The 19,619-nt window shown below is 40.1% G+C and overlaps 3 protein-coding genes across 6 annotated transcripts in view; 1 reads left to right on the top strand and 2 right to left on the bottom strand.

Annotated features, from left to right (window-relative positions):
- pex14 (peroxisomal biogenesis factor 14) overlaps window positions 1–2,595 on the bottom strand; it is a 44,125-nt gene extending 41,530 nt beyond the window's left edge. For both annotated transcript variants that reach the window (XM_083976347.1, XM_083976348.1), the window contains exons 1-3: window positions 2,566–2,595; window positions 2,043–2,136; window positions 897–947 (exon numbers count right to left, since the gene is read on the bottom strand). In XM_083976347.1, coding sequence (XP_083832473.1) covers window positions 897–947; window positions 2,043–2,078 — 87 coding nt within the window. In that variant the 5' untranslated portion in view covers window positions 2,079–2,136; window positions 2,566–2,595. The remainder of the gene's footprint in view (window positions 1–896; window positions 948–2,042; window positions 2,137–2,565) is intronic.
- Window positions 2,596–3,656: 1,061 nt separating this feature from the next.
- Window positions 3,657–17,025, top strand: dffa (DNA fragmentation factor, alpha polypeptide). 2 transcript variants are annotated; one of them, XR_014595528.1, is made up of 7 exons: window positions 3,657–3,837; window positions 5,003–5,161; window positions 5,283–5,437; window positions 5,678–5,882; window positions 6,999–7,126; window positions 7,652–7,930; window positions 16,958–17,025. XR_014595528.1 is itself a non-coding variant. In XM_083976350.1 (6 exons), exons 1-6 carry the CDS (start codon window positions 3,744–3,746, stop codon window positions 7,874–7,876), a joined length of 966 nt encoding a protein of 321 aa, XP_083832476.1. In that variant the 5' UTR covers window positions 3,657–3,743; the 3' UTR covers window positions 7,877–10,629. The 2 variants fall into 2 exon arrangements, 1 of the variants encoding a protein (XP_083832476.1); XM_083976350.1 differs by lacking the exon at window positions 16,958–17,025 and having other exon boundaries at window positions 7,652–10,629.
- masp2 (MBL associated serine protease 2) lies at window positions 10,846–15,841 on the bottom strand. 2 transcript variants are annotated; one of them, XM_083976351.1, is made up of 6 exons: window positions 15,789–15,841; window positions 15,493–15,715; window positions 15,236–15,413; window positions 14,276–14,407; window positions 12,869–13,065; window positions 10,846–12,642 (listed from the first exon to the last, which is right to left on the bottom strand). In XM_083976351.1, the coding sequence occupies exons 1-6, from the start codon at window positions 15,794–15,796 to the stop codon at window positions 12,469–12,471; spliced, it is 912 nt and encodes a 303-aa protein (XP_083832477.1). In that variant the 5' UTR covers window positions 15,797–15,841; the 3' UTR covers window positions 10,846–12,468. The 2 variants fall into 2 exon arrangements, with proteins under 2 accessions (XP_083832477.1, XP_083832478.1); XM_083976352.1 differs by lacking the exon at window positions 15,789–15,841 and having other exon boundaries at window positions 15,199–15,413; window positions 15,493–15,652.
- Window positions 17,026–19,619: the final 2,594 nt, after the last annotated feature.

Below are 19,619 nucleotides of genomic sequence, written 5' to 3'. Positions count from 1 at the left end.
TCCTCTAACCTGGATGCTGTGTCCATACAAGGACAGTGAATGTACCTGTGATGTATTCTATCCCACTTAGCAAAAAGGCACTCCTGCTTATAGCTGTTGTCATCACTTGGGACGAGCACATCTTTTTAACACTTTTCTTCACAGATTATTCAAAAGCAACTTGTGCAATGGTGCCAACAAAATTTTCAGGGGCATCTTCCTTAAACACTCTTCTCTGAGTACAAAACATTCAAACTATTACTGTACCAACCTCATTCAAAAACTTCCTGGATCCATTTTGAAAGCCAATGAACTTGTCCAAACACAACAAAGGTATGTGGTAAAAGTTTTGTACTAAACATGATTAAAGCAACTGTGGCACCATTGTCACTGCTAAAACAGAAATTTCTACATGCTTTTTTTTCTCTCCAAAGACAAGGAACATGAAATACTCTCTCATTATGGGCTTGGGGACATCAGCGTGGTGCTAAATGACTGGCTGCTAATTGGAAGCCTTTAACACTTGATCTCACTGGGGAATGTGTAATATCATCTGATTAGTCAAGGAAAAGTGGTTTGTTGATGAAAAGATGAAAACAAATGTGTTTAAGTCACAAGATCATAAAAAAACAAGCCCAAGTTCCTCAACTACATGTCATCTCTTGCCAAAAGTATTCACACTTTCATTGTTTGCAAAAAAAAAAAAAAAAAAAAAGAGGAAGTAAATGGTTGCACTTATCAGTAAATGAAAGAAAAGTGTGTTTACGATTTGAGATTAAATTAATTTGGCCTTTTTGATGTAGCTTGCCAAATTAACCTAATATGCATTCAAATCAAATGGGAAACTTAAATTCTTTTGCGATTTTTGTCCACACTGCCAACAGTCAAGTAATGTGCATTCAATACTGAATCCTTACCAGTGCCTCTCTTGGGGGAGCTGTCGCACTATCTCCAGGTGGAAGGCCAGGCTGACAAGACAAACAAACACTTGTATTAGTGTGCCATCTACTGGACGACTGAAGGCATTGTTGGTTTGACACAGCAGCGGGGTTTTTTTAAAGATTGGGTCACATTAACAGTGATTCTATCTATCTATCTATCTATCTATCTATCTATCTATCTATCTATCTGCTGTTTAAATTGATTTAAAACTTACTCAACATATGATACAAACATGAAGAGACATTTCCTCCTCACCTAAATTCATTTAAAATGGAGCTACCGTATGTAAATGTGTAGAACATTGCACAATCAGATCATAAGCATTATTTGTCTAACCTGCTGCCTCCTACTGTATAAAATAAAGCTGAATATTATGTTGTGCGTGTATGTGAATAGGAGATAGATATGGGCAGGTATCTGTTGCTCATGTATAAACTGGGTAATTGCAATCAGCTCATATAAACTAGGCCTTTCAATGCTCTTGCAAATGCCTTTCACATCTAAACTTTTACATAGTAGGCCCCTATATACTTTCTGTAATCATACACACTGTAAAGGCAGCAAAGTGCAGAAAGCTGCACCTGGCGAGCTGTCTGGAGTCACAACTTTCTTTAGCTTTTGTTTTCTCGGGCATGATTGATGCTCGTCCATTTAAACTGACACAGCATTAGCAGAGAGCAAAGTAGAAACACCAGGCTTGTCCGGTAAACAGTGACCTTTTCACACCATGTCATTAACTGCACATAATAAGAGAGAGACCAGGCGACATGGGCAACTGGAAGGACATCACTCGGTCAGGGTAAAGAGCCAGTCGACCACATACGCAAGCCACGTGAGTTTTGGCAACACATAGTTAAGCACAATACTGTCAGCTCGGCCCTTCGTGTCCACTTGTCAACACAAACAATTATCTTGGAGGCAACTTTTGAAACGCCATAAGGGCTGGCTAGCTAGCATGCTAACTAGCAAGCGTGCTAACCTATGGCTAACTGAGTTGTTACAGAAGTAACTGACGAAAATGATGGCACTCGGGGGTCACGAAATATAAACACAGTGTAAGAGTTCACTGTGGCATCTGGACACTAAGAGGTAAATGTTTTTTTAGTTGCATAAATGTAGACCTGTGTTGGTAGATCAGGTTGCTCAGTGGATGCCATCTTCCTACTCCTCGTTTGTTGAAGAGGCTGCTCGATGAGCGACGCTCGATTGCTTTTCCTGAAGAGTAAAGACGGTCAATGTCCACAAAATGTCACTACTTGTTAACTACACTGAACACAGTTCATTTGAAAATTGGCACATTTTAACTGGAGTACATTGTCTTTATGAATAACATGAAAATAGCAAATCAACTGAACTGTTGTAGCTACTAAAAATAAAGAAAAAGTTATCACACAGACAAACAAACTTAGACTTAATTTAGGCCTCATAGGTCTATGAGGTCTACATGTGGTTAATAACAGGATCCTGGCCTTAAGATGCTTATTGTTTCAGATAATATTGGTACATTTTCTTATTCAAATGAACCAGGACAGAAACAATATCATCAGCTTTGGAAACAAACCATCATTAACTTTACTCAACATCTTCAAACTAAATTGACAGAGGTAAATCCTGGCTTATTTTTTTTTAAATGCATCCACTCACCATACTCATGAGCCCAAAATCAAGAGGATGCTGCTAACTCCATCGGCTGACAAAAAGTTAGCCAAAACGACCGGATCGCTTACTTCTGCTTTAAAGCATAAGTAAGCGGTCCGGTCGTTTTTGGCTAACTTTCTGTCATGGATCTATTGGTCCTTGTCCCTACGTCACCACATTCACGCACATCCCTTGGCTGCACACACAGCCCTTCATGCCGTTCTCTCTCATCATTGGATAAAGGTTGTAGGATACAAGGAAGTATACAAGTTTTCTCCTCAGCTTACAGCAGAGCAGACAGACCCATGTGTCGGACCAAACACTATATGCAAGTGATTGCTGTCGGACGATATAAATTTAAGACTTATATTAACACAAACATTCCGCTTACTTCTGCTTTAAGTTTGTATATTAGCCAAAGAGGAGCTACTCTGCAGAGGTAGTGCCTTTACTTAGACATTGTAAGTACAGCTGAAAGTCTGCTACTTTTATTGAAATGGACTAATAGAGTTTTCCTTCATGTAAAGAGTGTTTTACCAGTGTCATATTCTGAGTATGACATGAGAACTTATTTTACCACTGAGTAGAGCAGGTGTTGAGTCTCCTAATGGTCAGTAAGCCCTGAGATCCTGGGGCCCTCAAGCACTTACTAACCCACTTTTTCCTCTTAACAGTCTCGGCAGTCCGAGATATCCTAATAAGGCGTAATAAGTTATTAATGGAATATTCATTTTCATTGCCGCCACCTAGCGACACATTAAAAGTTGTGAAATAAGCTATTAAAGACCATACTACCCTGAGAGAAAATGATGAGTTTAGGTTGACAGGTGGTTTTAAAATGAATCCACATTATTGCGTATTAAAATTCTTCCATATGAGCTTCAGTTGAATGAACTCCTAATGCTACTTTTTTTCTAGTAGTACCAACTGGTTAACTATTAACTGTTTTGAAACCCAAACTGTAAATAACTGTTGCGATACCTTGTCATCTCAATGCCTTTTCTCATCTTGAGTTTCTCGGCACCTCTCGCATGTAACTACATTTCCCAGAGTTCGTAGCGCCAAAGCGGCGGTTCCGCGTTCGAATCAGCCAGACCCTGGTGAGGGAGAAAGTGTCGGTAGTTTTAGTCATTGTCAAGGTAAAATAAAAGAAGAGAAATACGTTTATCCACGTAAAGTCTAAAATGACGGATAAGAAACCGTGTAAGGTGTGTAATTTCACACGACAGAAGTCGTATGGACTGGTTGTTCCTTCGCTGGAAGACCTAAAGACAAAAGGTAAGTTATCCAGAGGGGTTCCAACTGGTTAACGTGTGTGAATGAAATAGAAATGTTCAGTTCAGCATGTAAAAAGTCAAGGAGATGTGACTTCAAAGTGAAGACCAACCTCATTAGGTCGTATATTTGTATTTGCCATATGTAGCAGTTATCGTTAGCATTGCTGTGTGTCAAAAACTATGTAGCTGCTGGATATAATGTGAAAGTGAAACCCCAATTGTTTTGTTATAATTCCCACAGAGTGGATTAACAGCAACTGCCAAATAGCGATTTTACTTGAGAATTTACACGTAACGTTACTCGTCTGCCATGCCTGTAGACTAGCTGTGTAGCAACATTTCCATCGTGTCCAAACATGAAAAGTCAGATAAGACCTGCCCCCCTGTCCTGCTCATTCCTAGGATACCAGTCAGAAGGCGTTGCCTTGATCATTGTGCTCCTCAAGGTGTCTGTCCATGAGAGGTGCAAACCCAGCTTGTGTTTTGCATGGTTGTCTTTTAGGAATATGACCATCTGCATCTGGGAAAGATTGTTGAGCTTACTGAAATGTTGGTCACTGGTAATCACACCATGCATGACATCATTTGAGAAAACTTTAATTAGCAAATCAATTTTGACCTCATTATAAATCAAATGTGTTGTTACACGTGTTGGGAATTATTGAATAACACACTTTCCCTTTAAAGCACCTTCAGTCAACATATTAATTCAGTGAAATACAAAGTGAATAGGTCAGTTTTAACCACTTTAAAGATTACATTGATGTCCGGGGTCAGTGAGGGACACAGACAAATCTACCAGAGGCAAACCCACCAGACACATGAGGTGAAATATGGATTCATCAGTGATATTAAGTATATGTAATAGTAAAAGGCAGGCCAAAGGTTAGGGTGATAAGGGCCTAAGCAACACAGCCATTCAATAGCAGTCTAGTGGTGATGAATAAGTACAGCTGTGATGTAAGAGGAGGTGACTGCTAAAATGACACAACTTGCACTGAAGTCATTGGTAATTACTGATGGTCAGTTGGTTGGTGGGTTATTCCTTCCATAAATATTTTCCAGCCTTTTGGTAGGGTTTTCCTGATTGTTTTGTATTGCTTGCATTTGCGACAGTGTATCACAGTTTAGTGTGGCAGTCTGTAATTTCTCTTTTCTTTCAACAGGGTGCGAGTTCCTTGGGTTTAGCCCCAGTGATGAGGTTACAGTGGTCCTAGAGGATGATGGGACGATAGTGGAGGACCAGGCCTACTTTTTATGTTTACCCTCAAACACAAAGTTCATGCTGTTGCATGAAAGAGACACATGGTCTCCACTTCGCAGGCGTAAGCAGGTTTACTTCTGTCACAGATTTGGCGACTGTCTGGAGCGATTCTTATAATTTTAACAGTTAAGTGCACAGCCTTGTGTGTTGGTACTCATTTACTTTTCATTGTTTAATTGTAGTTGATGGTGGCACAGCCTGGATGGCCAGGGAGTCCGTACTGCTGGAGACCGATGCTGTGGACTCTGCCAGTGCTGTGGCACCCTGGTGGGGCCTGGCTCAGCAGCTAAAACAGGACCTCGCCAGCGTCATCCTCATGTCTGAGGCAGACTTACAGGTGCCAACAGTATTCCTCCATTTCACTAACAGTAAACTGTCATGCCAAACATCATGTATGGGTAACTTGAAATCAACTTTACTGTCAATTTTTTTTTAATTTGTCCATTTGAAGGATAAGGCTGATAATATTCTATCGTTTCCTCCTGTCAACAAATGGAAGATAAAACACAGCTTCTTTTTTGTTCAACTATTGCAATGATTTTGAGGCACCATTCACACCTGTCACCTGCTGTTGCAGATTTTAGTAGATGCCCCATGCTCTGAACTAGCCGCTGCTCTGGGCTTCCAAGAAAAGAAGGCAGAGGACCTCCAGGACACACTGCAGAGGGTTTTAGACAGAAGAGAGGAGGAGAGGCAGTCCAAGGAGCTGCTGCAGCTCTACCTCAAAGCCACAGAAAAAGAGGAAAGACCACAGGAAGAGCCAAGTCAGCCCAGCCAACGAGGTATGGCTGTGTCATTATGTGGAAATGGTTATACTAAATACAGATCTGGGACATTTTATTCTTTCCTTACACTTTTAAGAGGTTGCATAGTTTATACTATGTTAGTCTTTGGTTAGGAAGTTATGGTTTTTGTTGTTGTGTATTTTTCAGTTTAAAAAAACATCAGAAACTTTATCTTAAGGCAGCCCTTCCTTCTTGCTTTGTCAGAAAGCAGAATTAGTTAAATAGAAAACAGATTTTAAAAAAAACAATCTATGGGTTTTAAATGCCAGACATGCTGGCATGTCTTCCTCTGTCCTACAAAAAAAATTATAATGAATAGCAGTGATCAATAAGCATGAGTACAACATAATCAATATAATGCCATGGCTGTGTAGCCCTGCAGGATGGTAATGACCTATAAACTGCTTGTTCTGCGAAAACCCTTAAAGGGATGTTTAATTTTTTATTTTTTTAAGTGGGGTTATGTGAGGTAGTCATGCATATTCTTTATATTACGTGCAGTAAATTCTGATCAGCATGCTGTCCGGTGTCAGCTCTCCTCACTGGGAGACTTGTGATCAGACTCCACTGCAGGTAATGTACTGACTATTCCTGACTACCTCATCAAAAAGCCTGAGCTATACCTTTAATCAGTGTAGACTGGCAGGAAGAAGAAATTGTAAGGGATTGTGAAATCTGACAATAACATATCATAAGAACTCTGTTTGCATTAAAGATCAACATGTTAACATGTCCATGTTTACCTAAAGCCTTAGGTTTTATTTTGTTTTTTTCAAAACTGCAGAGTAACAAAGCATATATAGTCACAACAACAAAATTAATCAAACAGAAATAATTCCCCTAACAACAGTATATCTTAAAAAAATACAGATGGTGATATCAGTGCTAGGCATCAGTTTGGACATGTTGTTTGTCTTAAGCATTTCAGTGGCAACACTTACTGATGAATCAGTCACTATCCCTCTGCTGGCTTACAGTATGTACCGTAGGGGGAAGAGGTGTGCTTGTGCACTTTGGTCAGTAGGTGGAACCATTGTCCCATCTCTTGGGTGATTCACTATAACCATACCCTTGTATACAACAACTGACAACAGAACCTTTTCGATGTGCCAGGGGCCGGAGACGTGGACATGCCTGATGGCTTGGAAGTGGACTCTGCGTCTGGATTCATGTCCAGGACACTGATGGTCCTGAAGGGAAAAACAAGCCCAGAGACCAGGCTCTCCACTGAAGACCTGCAGGTAATTCTACTCATCCAGCCTGCTTCAAAACCTCTGCAGACAAAGAAAGCTCTAGCTTTTTTTTACATACTGTGTATGATTGCTAATGTAGTCATTCTGATAACTTCTGAGAAAAGGGTGATAAAATAGATGAGAGAGAACTGAAAAACCAAGGTCCACTTCTATGTCCTAACAATCTAGGACTACTTAATTATATTCTTATAGCTTCCTGACACCATGCTCATCCTATAACATGCCCCATCTGGTCTGATAAGCAGCTGTAAAAATGATTATGCAATTACTTAAAACTGCAAGTCCTGACACAGCACATCCATACTTTATTATGAAAAAAAAAAAGTGTTATATAATCCATGGGGCATTAAGCCCCAAAGCAACTTCAAACTGACACATTCAACTCAACATTTTAATCTTAACAAAGGATTGGATTTCTTATGGGCCGTCTGATTGGATTGCATTGTTTGTGTATATTGAGAAATTATGAATCAGCATAAGATTTCATTTGTTCACATTTCATTAATTCTTTAGATGGTCGTGAGCAGAGGAGTGGAGGCTATGGAGCAGGTGCTGGGCTGGGACCGAACAAAGACGTCAGTGCTGTTGCAGGCCTGCGAAGCCGAGCTGAACAGTCGTCTGCAGCAGGTTCAGGCGGTGCAGTCCATCAGGGGCAACACACAGCTGGACAGCAGCCAGCAGTCCAGTGAGACCAGCACAGAGGAGGGCAAAGAAACACCAGCCCAAGGCAGCAACTAGGCTGATTCTTCACCTGAGCAGATACTGATAAGAACTCACACTACCTGCCTCAGGGTCAGTAGAATGGGATTTATCCTGTGTTACTGATAGTAGACATAATGCTGGAATTCATGAATGCTAATGGTGTTGATGTTTGCATCATCTTTTGTTAAAAGTTGCAAACCACTTGAATTCTTTTGCCTCAAGAGGAGGCAGAGTGATTTTCACAGGTCGTGTTTATCAAAGACATTCTGGTATTAACCACTGACTTTGATTTTCTGTTGGCTTCTAATTTTGATTGAGGGCCATGCTGTGAAAATATACCAATACAAACATAAACACAGCCCTGTGAAAACTTAAAACAGAAATAGAGTATACAGTTATATTATAGTTTGACATTTTTGGAAGGGTGCTTATTTTTCTTGCTGAGAGTGAGGCCTGGGACACACTGCTTGTGTTGTATGTGCATGACGGTCGCAGAAAATTCTGGTTTTCATTTCGGCAGCAACGTTAACAGGTTTGAGGTCGAGCCTCGCGGCTGCGGCGCATCTTTAAGGGTTTTGGCATCACGCCTATTTTTTAAACGCAACACACGTTTCCTAGCAAATATGGAAAGGAAAGGTTTGCTGGTAGACATATTGACATCACAGTAAAGGCGCTCTCTTTGACTGACATGTTTTACTGTAGTTTCATTATCTTGGCTTTATCTGAGTGCATGACAGATGAAAAATATCACTATTGCATCTTACCATTTTTAAGCAAATGCATATAGAGACAGTGGAGGTCACGGTGTGCTAATAGTCATATGAGGAACCCAATGTAGGCTATACATATATTATGTTAATCAGTTAACAAGTAAATGGCGGTGGGTTTCCAATGCTTTTTCTCTGTGTTTCCCTGAATGATGGAAAATAAGGCTAACAAGGTTTGTAAGGAAATTGTTTGATTTGATCATTGTTGACGCTGTGCATAACAAGTTCAGTGTAGAAATCTGGAGATGGCAGTAGTAGCACCGTGACCAACAGCAGTCCAAGCTGTCACGCGTGTGCAACACAGGCAGAATGTCCCGGTCATTAGACGAGAAGATCAACACGACTCTCACATCTGCCTGTTCAGTGTGAAGCTAGAGGCACCAGCCATCCATCTTAGCTTTACACAGGTACACAAGGTAAGGGTTAGTGGGGGAAAAAAAGCTTGAATGGCTCGGCAAACTTAACACCGTCCACTTAACAAGCACCTTTTAAAACCACTGGTGACAATGTTGTATCTCTTTGCTTAACCAGATCTTCTCATCTCATTTCCCCTGTTGTCAAGCTACAGTTTGGACATTTTGTATAACCTGTTATTGTTGAATCTACTTTGCAGTGTTATTGTTTACATTCTTAAACACTTCCAACTAAGACAAATTCTGCACTTCTTTTTCTTTTTACATTCCTTTTTTCTTTTAAGGGTTAAATTCAGGTACGAAATACACTGAAAACTATCTAGAGAAACCCTGTTCCTCTTGAGTATACATAAAGAAAAACATTTAGTGTGTTGTAAATAATTTAAATGTGCCATCACTGAAATCACATTGATGTATGGAGTACGAGGGATTTTCTGGGGATATGTACAGTGGCAGCATGCTCATATTCCAGCCAGCAGTATGGCTGAGCCTGTGCTAACCTGCTACTGCTCGTCGTCTTCCCCCAGTGACCACTGCAAAAACGAGACTGACTGTTATGTTATGTTATGTTCCCACTACAGCTCCATAGATTTACCCTTTTTCCCCAATCAGTTTTAGACTCTTAATGTTCAGCAATTTCAAACTTCAAATAACAAACCACATGTTTGAGCACCTACATGTGGATTTTTCTTTTCTTTCCATTTTCTGCCACAGCCTTCATGTATGCGCTACTTTGTGTGAAATGTCATTATTCACTGACCTGTAACCATTATCAGAATATGCACATAGAAGACTGAATGATAGAAATGCCATGAAATAATGAGGACACACAAGACACAATACAAAAGTAACTTACAAAGCACAAAATAAGAATGACCTGGAGGGCAGACAGAGACCACGAGCAGGTTTCTACTGAAAGGGATACATGTAAATCCTGACATTACACAAAATGCTGTTTGCGTAAAAGCTTATTTGAATGGGTCACACAGACTAATTCATCATTCCTACATGAGAGTTAGACAAGATAGGAAGTGTGTCACGTACATGCAAGCCTCAGTGAACACATTATGTGCTGGTATTATGGGTAAGAATGACAAAGCTTCATCTTTAAATTACGCAGAACCAATATTTCTAGATGAATGCGCTTTAAGACTATCAATTATACACCATTGTAGAAGTTATGTATCAGTCTAGTGGCTGTGTGATATGGGACGGTGTGTACAACATGTGCAGGTCCATGTGACTCATAGGTTATGTAGAAGATTGCCTTTGTCATGCCTGTCATCACATCATCTGTCTGTTGAACAATGAAACACAAAGCGATGTGGATTTAAATTTGCGTAAGGATCTTTTAGTGGGGTGGTCACAGTGAGATGTCATCACAGGCCCCCACTTTAGGAACACATATATTAGTGATGAGTGGAAGATTTATTCAAATACATATCCTATTAAATCAGTATTGTTTTGTCTTATGGGGGAAAAGGTTGGGCCTCAACACATCATTTCAAAATGACCTGCTTTTTTTATTTACTAAATCCTGTAAGAAGTGAACTTGTGGGTACTTCAACACATTCACATATCGTATTTAAACATGTATGACAATTGCTATAAAGAGAACTTTAATTTGACTGTACAGTATGAGATTTAAGGTGCCTTTTATGTATTTTTTGAATGGTGGCAGGAGGGTCTTTGAAATAAATCAACCTTCAGACAAGTGCTGTTGTTTTGATTTTTTCCCAGACTTAATTAATTACATATTGTATTTATTTTAAGTGTAAACATAATATCCAAGGGCAAAAATATGAGGATTTAATGAATGAATGAATAAATGAAATTGTTTATTTCGGTCACACAACACCAACATCAAAGTCAACCGTTTTGTGTGGACAATTTAGCCAGCACATATTACTACCGGTATACATAATTGCTTACATACCTTTCACACACACACACACACACACACAGAAATATATACGTATATAGTGTCATACAAGTGTCATAAAGTGACACTTTAGAACAATCTGAGTGACAGATTCAATCTTGTATTTGTGTCTCTCCTTCCTCGGAAGACTTATTGTGTTGTAGTGAGATGCTCTTTGTTGTGTTATGATTAATTAAATTGAATACCCACAAGTACTCATTACTCAATAGTTGCTGTTGTAGCACTTTTTGTTAAATATGAAGTGCGTTACAAATAAAATGTATTATTAATTTATTAATAGTGAAGGGTCTTCAATGATCAGAATTTAACAATAAAAAAAACAGTACATTTATTGATTCAGTGAACCTCCTTTATACGCTACGTCAGTCTTCCCATACTCTGCGGTGAGTTAATGCTCGAGATGCAGGGTTGTCAACAAATAAGTGATGAGCGTATTAGCTGTAAGCCTGTTGGCTTCATGCTGCTGCGAGATATTTTCCAACAGTTGGTTAATGGGTTTCATGGTGTGCGTAATTCCTGTGGAATTGGCTCCAACTAGGCTGAACAGTTAAAAGTGAGTGTGATACGGGAGCAGTTGATTGTGCTATCATGTGTCACACTGTCTTGTTGGATTAGATTATGAGTAAACAGTGCTCAGGTAACAACTGGATGTTTGCTCTGTAAGCACCCGACTGCCCCGAGGACTGTCTGGGCATTTCATGCTGCAAACAAGCACCCAGCCCTCGCAACTTCCCTCCTCCCTTTCAGAGAGCACATGTCCACCGAAGACTCACAGGTTCTGTTGGGTTGCAAATGCCAAGGGGATGTACAGTATGGGTCAGTACATACTCTGATTTGCTAAGTTGCAATGGCCTTCAAACTATTCGAAACATGCAGCAGCACAACAGTTCAGTCAAAATGAATGTACTGATGGTCATGGTCTGCTCATAGAAAAGAAGATCCACTGTACTTCCAAGGGACAATAAGAAAAAAAATATCACATACTGGAGAAACAGGGCCAGTAAAGATAAATCAACACAAGTGTAATTCTTTCTCATATCAGGTATGCTCTTTTGCCCCACTTGTGGGACACATATGGAGGAAATGTTAGTGAGTGAACGCAAAAGTGTCAAAGAGAGGCAATTTCATGGGATTGAAGGACCCTATAATGACTGTTTTGATAGAGGAGTAGATCTGGGATTGCTGAGAACAAGCTGCATAATGTATGAAGGTTAAACAACTATATTCACAGCTTCCTCGATAAGTCTGACTCATGTCCAGAATACTTAAAACTGAATTAATTTATTGTTTCTGCCATTAAAATGCAGGGTTAGGTCCTCCGGTAGAACAGATGATTTTTTTTTTTTTTTTCCCATAGCCTGATATATAGGAGTCTGTCTTTGTAGCGCAGTTGTCAAAATGTCTTGACAAGGATTCATGAAGATGTTGCTAATCACAGTTTCAAAGCATAATTAAAAACATTAGTTCCCCCAAAGTAAAACACAACACACAATGTTCATGTCAGTCTTAGGTCAAAGTGTGGATTTCAGCTTTAGTACTGGTGTACTTGATCTTCCATCCGTTGTTTTTCCCACCAGTGTCGGATCTGAATCTAACATGCACTTGGTAACTTCCTGTGTCAATGCGGGCCGGTGAGGTTGATCCACAGAAGGGTCCGTACTCTTGTCCAGCTGTTGATATCTGGAAAAAAAAAAAAGAAACACCAAATAGGGATGTTGATTCATTAAATGCCTGACTGATTGATGTCCAGCCAACTTAAATATGCAGGAAGCTGCATGGCCAAATAGTACATCACCCAGGGAGGACACGTTAGTGACAGACTGCCTTCACAAGCATGAGCAGGAATACATTGCTTATTCATCATTTCTTGTGTGGGTGTGTTAGCCTCTGAACATACATGACTAACCTTCAACATATCGTAAGGACAGGGGACGTCTGGGTGTCCCTCAATGTCGAAAGGTTCCAGGAAGTCCAAAATTATTCTGTAGCCCTCCGGCAGAGATATGGTGTGATTACACTGACTCATAGGTGGGTAAGGGTTTGGGTAACCAGGACTGGTCAGAACCCCCGATGGTGAGGTCAGCACCTGGTTGTGGCAGGGCACTGTGAGGAGACACGCTCATTGAAATAATATTCAAATGTGGTCATTTGAAAGATTTCATCCGGTCCTCACTGCTGACCATCTTTCCATCTCATGCATGGTAATTGACAACTGATAAACAAGTGTTATCATTTACCGGCCACGGCTTTGTCAGACACAAAGTCCTGCGTATGAAAATGTTGTTTAATTAGAAGAAATTTTTCCTGTCATCATAAATGATGGGATTCATTTAGGTTAGCATTATTGCCCTGGTGAGTGTGCAGATGTTGTTACAGACAAAAACAAATGAGTATTGCAGGCTGAGTTGCTGTAATTCATATAATTAGTACAATCTGTAGGCAGATAATCATTTTTTGCCTATTCATTGCATGATTTGTTTTGTCACCCTTTTTCCTCTGGCAAAGAATAATAATTTAAGGCACATCAACTGGTAATTGTGATAAATTACCGAGTGTCAGTACACTATTAGCGCTGCACACAGGTATCAATTTTTAATGTCATTTTGAAGTTGCTTTTTCCCTTAGGAATCGACAGTAATTAACCTTGCTATACACCAGCTGGCAAAGATCAACTACTTTATGCATCACTGTGCCTTTTCAGTCTGAAAATAGTCAGCACAGGCCAAGCTTTGAGGGAGAGGATTTCAATCTAGGACAATATCAACTGCGTGACCAGTGTGAAATGTCACATAATTGTGTATTTGAACATTTGTTCTGCGGTACTGTGAAATATCAAGACCATTTTGAAATACAAATGGCTTTTTCTCACAGTAATTAGGCATAGCTACAAGTTTACAACACAGTCATGTGATCTCATTTTCATCCACCACTCTCGTGGAGTTGGAAATGAGCAACATTTTGTATGTTGATTGTTTAAATTAACACCTTAATACCACATCGACTAACTGTGCCAGCTGAAAAATTTGTCCATTATTGTAGTTGAATTATTAACAAATGTCACTGAATTAAAATATGTTGTGGCCAAATGCCTCAAACAGAGGTCCGTGCAGCCTAGCTCAGTATTGCTTTGCTTTATGTCCACTGATATGCTCTGCTATGCTGCATGTAAGTGAGGATTTGAACACTGTATTTACTCACCACTACAGACTGTATTTGCAGAGATAAATATACAGTCAAACACTGTGTGCCGATCCTCATGACACTGCCCCTCACGACACAGCTTTAAGCTCAGATGTCTCTTGGTGGTTCTTACCTGTGCAGGATCTTTTGTTGTCATGTAGCAGGTGTCCTTGTCTGCATGTGCAGTAATATCCACCGATGTAATTGTGGCAAAAGTGATCGCACACCTTCTCCCCGTCCAACTTCAACTGACATTCATTGATATCTGTGAGAGACACAGAGATTGAAGTGTCAAACACTGCATAATAAATGTGTGTATGTGGTTTGTATGGAAGTGCAGAAGATGCTAAATGAATCTATGTAGCCTCCGAGTTATGATTAGTTAAAGCAGAAGTAAGCGATCCGGTCGTTTTGGCTAACTTTCTGTCAGCCGATGGAGTTAGCAGTCCCCGCCCTCGTCCCTACGTCACCACATTCACACACATCCCTTGGCTGCACACACAGAGAGGGCCGCCCCTTTATGCCGTTCTCTCTCCTCATTGGATAAAGGTTGTAGGATACAAGGAAAGTTTTCTCCTCGGCTTACAGCAGAGCAGAGTGACTGACAGACCCGTGTTTCAGACCAAACACTCTATATAAGTGATTGCTGTCGGAAGATATAACTATTTAAGACTTATATTAACACAAATATTCCGCTTACTTCTGCTTTAAATTAAAATGTTAATTGAAATAGAAAAAGTATTGATCATACGAAAACAAAAATCACGCATATAATTTTTTGTTTGCTGTAGCACAGCACATTAAATGTAACTGCATGATTTAAAAAACAAAAACAAAAAACGTTTGACTATTACATTTGTTCCTTCTGGTAACATTCCTGCTGTGTGTCATTGTTTTGTTTACCCTGTAATTTGTTAATAACCTTTCTTCTTTTTCTTCTAAATCTGAATTAATATTTTTGAAATTATACTGTGCATACTTAATGATATAAACCAGCTATTCTCTCTTTAGAAACTCCACTACGCCCCTGTGTAATTACAGCCACCAAACACATACCTGCCTTCTGGCAACAAATGTCACTATTCTGCATCACCTTCTGAGGTGTAAAATGCTTGGAAGCCGGTGAATCGGCCCTCGTTAGAGTAGTCACTCCTAAAGACCACTGACATGACGTTCCCGGCTGATAGGATGACGGTGTTCCTCGGGGTGCTTTCGTAATTCTTCTCTTCCTCACCACAGAACCGCAACGTTTCATTCCCTTCTGCCAAAACCTGGTTTGACAAGGTCAGAGATGCTTTAGTACAGATCCCAGTGCAGCTACTGGGAGTTGGGAGTTTCTCCGGTATTTACCTGAATGTAGTCATATTCACATTGGTGGGAGGGTTCCATGCTGAAGTGGGTGAAGTAGAGTTTGACCCTGTGGCCGTCTGGGACAGTGATGTTCCACACTATGTGCTGGTTGTCAGGGTATGGCTGGGGGAAGTCGGGGGAGGTGAAGCTGCCATATAACCCTGTCATTTCCACACTCATGGAGACATGGAGGAGGGAAAACAGGACAAATACACAGGCGCCGCTGGGCAAAATGAGGTGTGATGGTAGCAGTTTAAAGCATTCATTTGCACAAATAAATGCTAAGTGACACTCACCTGGTCATGCTGGCCTCACAGTCCCCAGATAGATTGTGTGTGTTTTTGGATTGGGTCAGTCACCGATCTTAGGGTAAATGAACCCTGCCGACATTTGGGCAAACAAAGTGAGACAGGCACATGATCAGTTTGTCATTATTCCCCACCTCCCTCAGTCACACACATCTGTCAAACTGATGAATGTCACGCTCATTTATACTCATTATTCTCTTAAAGTTCTCTCTTATTTTGAAGAGCGTTTTATCACTTCAAAATCAATTCAATCTTATAATGTATTGTCAACAAAATGTCTGTGAAGGAGCGCTTACAGGACTCTCAGGAAATTGTTTCCTAGAGGTGCTCTTTGGATGGGACAGCTAAATGATAGTGAAGAAGATATTCTTGGAGATCCTTTTTTTTTTTACTTAAAATGTATTGTGTTAGACAAAGGACAAATCTTCAAAAAAAAAAATATGGAAAAGATCCTTAATCTTTATCTTTATATTGCATTTTTTCAGCATTAAAATTAAGATCTATTCATAAAAATGAAGATCACCTGTCATCTTGTATCACACTTCAGTTCACCATGAAAAGTATTTAGACAGTGACGCTGATCAGACCAGACTCTAATTATTTCAGCTCTTGCTCTCATGATTGCTGAGCTGTGAGGCTGTTAAACAAAAGCCCCACAAAATAAATACACTACACACATAATTTATCATTACCATTTATCAGCACAGACCTTTTGTTGCTCCCAGGTTACTGTATCAGGGATGAAAACAGTCAGCAACTATTTCTCAGTAAATTAAACCAGATTTCTTATTTTGATAGATTATTTCTATTTATCCATTTATTTTACATTTCAGTGTCTTTGCATTGACAGATGCTTTCAGGTCTGACTTTATTGAGCAAACTGAGAATTTGTGTTGTCTGTTTTGATGGAATACGGATATTGACGTTATTCAAAACTGATGGGGCCTTTCAACCAGCAGCAGTTGTACAATAAGTAAGCATATAATAACCAACACCCATTTCCCCTAATGCTTAAGCACTAATGGCTAGTATTGAAGTGAATTACAATAATCATCCGCATAAACATCAATGTTAATTTTCCTTTGCAAATGACCTCTCTGATGGTACTCTTTTTAAATGGTGCCATAACCTTTTCCTTTTCGCCTCATTGTGAACAGACTGGATGCTGAGCCACGGTGCCGTCTGTGCTGAAAGCAGATGTTCTCCTCTTGGATGTGGCCCAGCTGCCACTTAGACTTTGTTATTCCAGCCCCGACAGAAATGACTCTCTCTAACACCAAATTCCTGGAAAATCCAACTTCATAAAGAAGAACAAAACAAATCAGAAGGAAAAGATGATAATGATTGTGGCCTTTATGCTCCGTGTGTCATTCAGGTCTCATTTCAGTTGCCTCTGGGAGTGTAAATTGATTTCAAGCTTCTGAGCTTTTATTTCCAAAGCAGCAGGATCTTCAAGGTGAAAATAGAAAAAGATGCTTGGCCTTTTCCACTTAGGCTTATACCTATCAAGGAGCTGCATCACCACTCATCACACTATCAACCTCCTGACAACCTGTTTGTTATGTATTTTGAACTCTTGACTTTCAAAAATCTTTCTCCTCAACTAAATCACTATCCCTGCTGATGAGACACAAGACTTTAACATGCCTTTGTATTTTATAAATTAGTATATATTTACATAATTACATAATGAAGTAGTCAGTAACCACCAGCAACAACCCACTTATTCAGGAACTGGACTCCAGAGACCAGTGAATGTTTCTTTGTTCCAAATGAAGTCACAAGTAAATGATACTACACTGACCTTCACAGAATGGTTGAATGTACCATTGGCGACTTTAACTTCTGTATGGAAGCTATATTACCAGACTATACGCTGCTTTCTTTTTATATATATATATATAGTACAGTGGAGAGAGAGACAGGAAATGGGGAGGCAGAGAGGGGGAATGCCATGCAGGAAAGGGCTGCCCGATGCGGGATTCGAACTGGGGCCACCTGCAATGAGGACTGTAGCCTCAACATGGGGCGGCAGCTCTACCAAGTGAGCTAAATGCCGCCCCTACGCTGCTTTCTAAACAACAAAGCTCGGATTACCAGGACCATCATAGCCTTTCTTAACCATCAAAGGGCCTTCAGGCATGAACACAGGTAAATGCTCAGGTATATGCAACAGAAAGAGGAGATTAAAGGCTTCAGATGCAGCTTCTTTTGTGGTACCTGCAACCTGACAGTGCAGCTAACTCCCTCCACAAGTCTGTTGTCCTTTACAACAGATACTCTCCAGAGGATCTTCAACTTTAGTCCACAAACAGGGAGGTTATAATATAACAACATATGGACTGGTGGCCCTCGTATCACACATCATGAAGCAGCTACTTCTTTGGAGGCCACAGGTTGAACATGCACCACACCCCCTACATTTTTCCTAGAAGGAACATACAGGAGTGGATGACGCTGTCCTTTACATGCTCCACCAGGTCCATTCTTGCTTGAATGAACCAGGCAGTTACCTGATGATATGTTCTTCCCTTCCAAGACCAGACACATGACCATTGACTTTCAGAGATATACTGTATGTCCACCCTTCAGCTGAAAAGAACATTGAGGTGGCGCATACTTGAATTTGCGCCTGGACAGTAAATTAGACTGGTCCCTGAGCACTGATAACATCTACTAAAAGTGACAGAGTTGACTCTTTGTCCTCAGGATGCTCAGGTGGGTCCTTTAATGTCTGCAGTGAAATGCAATGTAAGACTGTACTGTACCAACCACTCCCTCTCCCAGGTCAGGGAAGCAGCTACAGCAGCAGTCAACATCTCATCTCACTGCATTGAAGGACTGAGAGGTTCAAGAGATACTTTGTTCCCACTGCCATTAGACTGTACAACACCTCAAAGGAAGTGGCTCATGGAATAATGGACTCCTGAAAATCTTTTTAAAAAAATGGATAACGAATGTTCAAAACTGAAAAAGTTGAACAGCTCCAAAACATTAGTAGGCAACTTCTGTCCAATCTATTGTTGAAGAAGACCCAAATAAAGTACTATAATACCTTCATTTTACTAAGGCACTAACATGCATGGATAACATTATTCAGAGTCAGATGATAATTTCAAGCCCAGTCTATAGCTGTAACATGTTGTTGCTGTAGGTTTTCTTCCACGTGGAATATGTATATATGTTTATGAAGTATGGCATCTTTTGTATCAGAATGTTTAAATTTTGAACTGTGATTTTTTTTCCCATTATCTCTCTATGAGGATTAGGATCAGTTACCCTCTACATCCAATAGTTTGATACATAAAGACTAAACACAAGTGCAAACCTCTATTTTTTCAGCTCCTCCTTCGTTTAAGGTAACTCTTCAAACTGTCACTCCAGTGATTGGCACTGCTGCTAATGTATTGCTTGTTTGCTTTATTGACGCGACACATTGCACACATTATTCTTTTTTTAAGGGGGTAGGGGGCTGGTCAGGGCTCTCATCTGCACTGCAACGTGTTCTGAAATATAAAAAGTCGCAGCCTCCCTCTGAAATGCTTGGGGCTTACTGACACCTGCACCTTTACATCTTTTTCAGAGCATGCTCTTTAGCTGCCTTGCTTTATAACCTTTTACAGCCTGAGGTCATACCTTTCACACCCTTAGTTCATACCCCAAGCTGTGACTTTTCATTCACTGTTGTGACTGGCTGTGGACGACAGTACTCAATAACACCAATGGAGATAAAAGTGAGAATAACACAATTAATACATCGGAGCATGAATGTGTTTTTAGAATGCCCAACAAATGATTTAGGTGTGTAAAACAAAAGCT

This window comes from Trachurus trachurus, assembly GCF_905171665.1.
Source record: "Trachurus trachurus genome assembly, chromosome: 7".
In the NCBI taxonomy this organism is placed as follows: Eukaryota; Metazoa; Chordata; class Actinopteri; order Carangiformes; family Carangidae; genus Trachurus; species Trachurus trachurus.
This window is presented reverse-complemented; position numbering and strand designations above follow the sequence as displayed.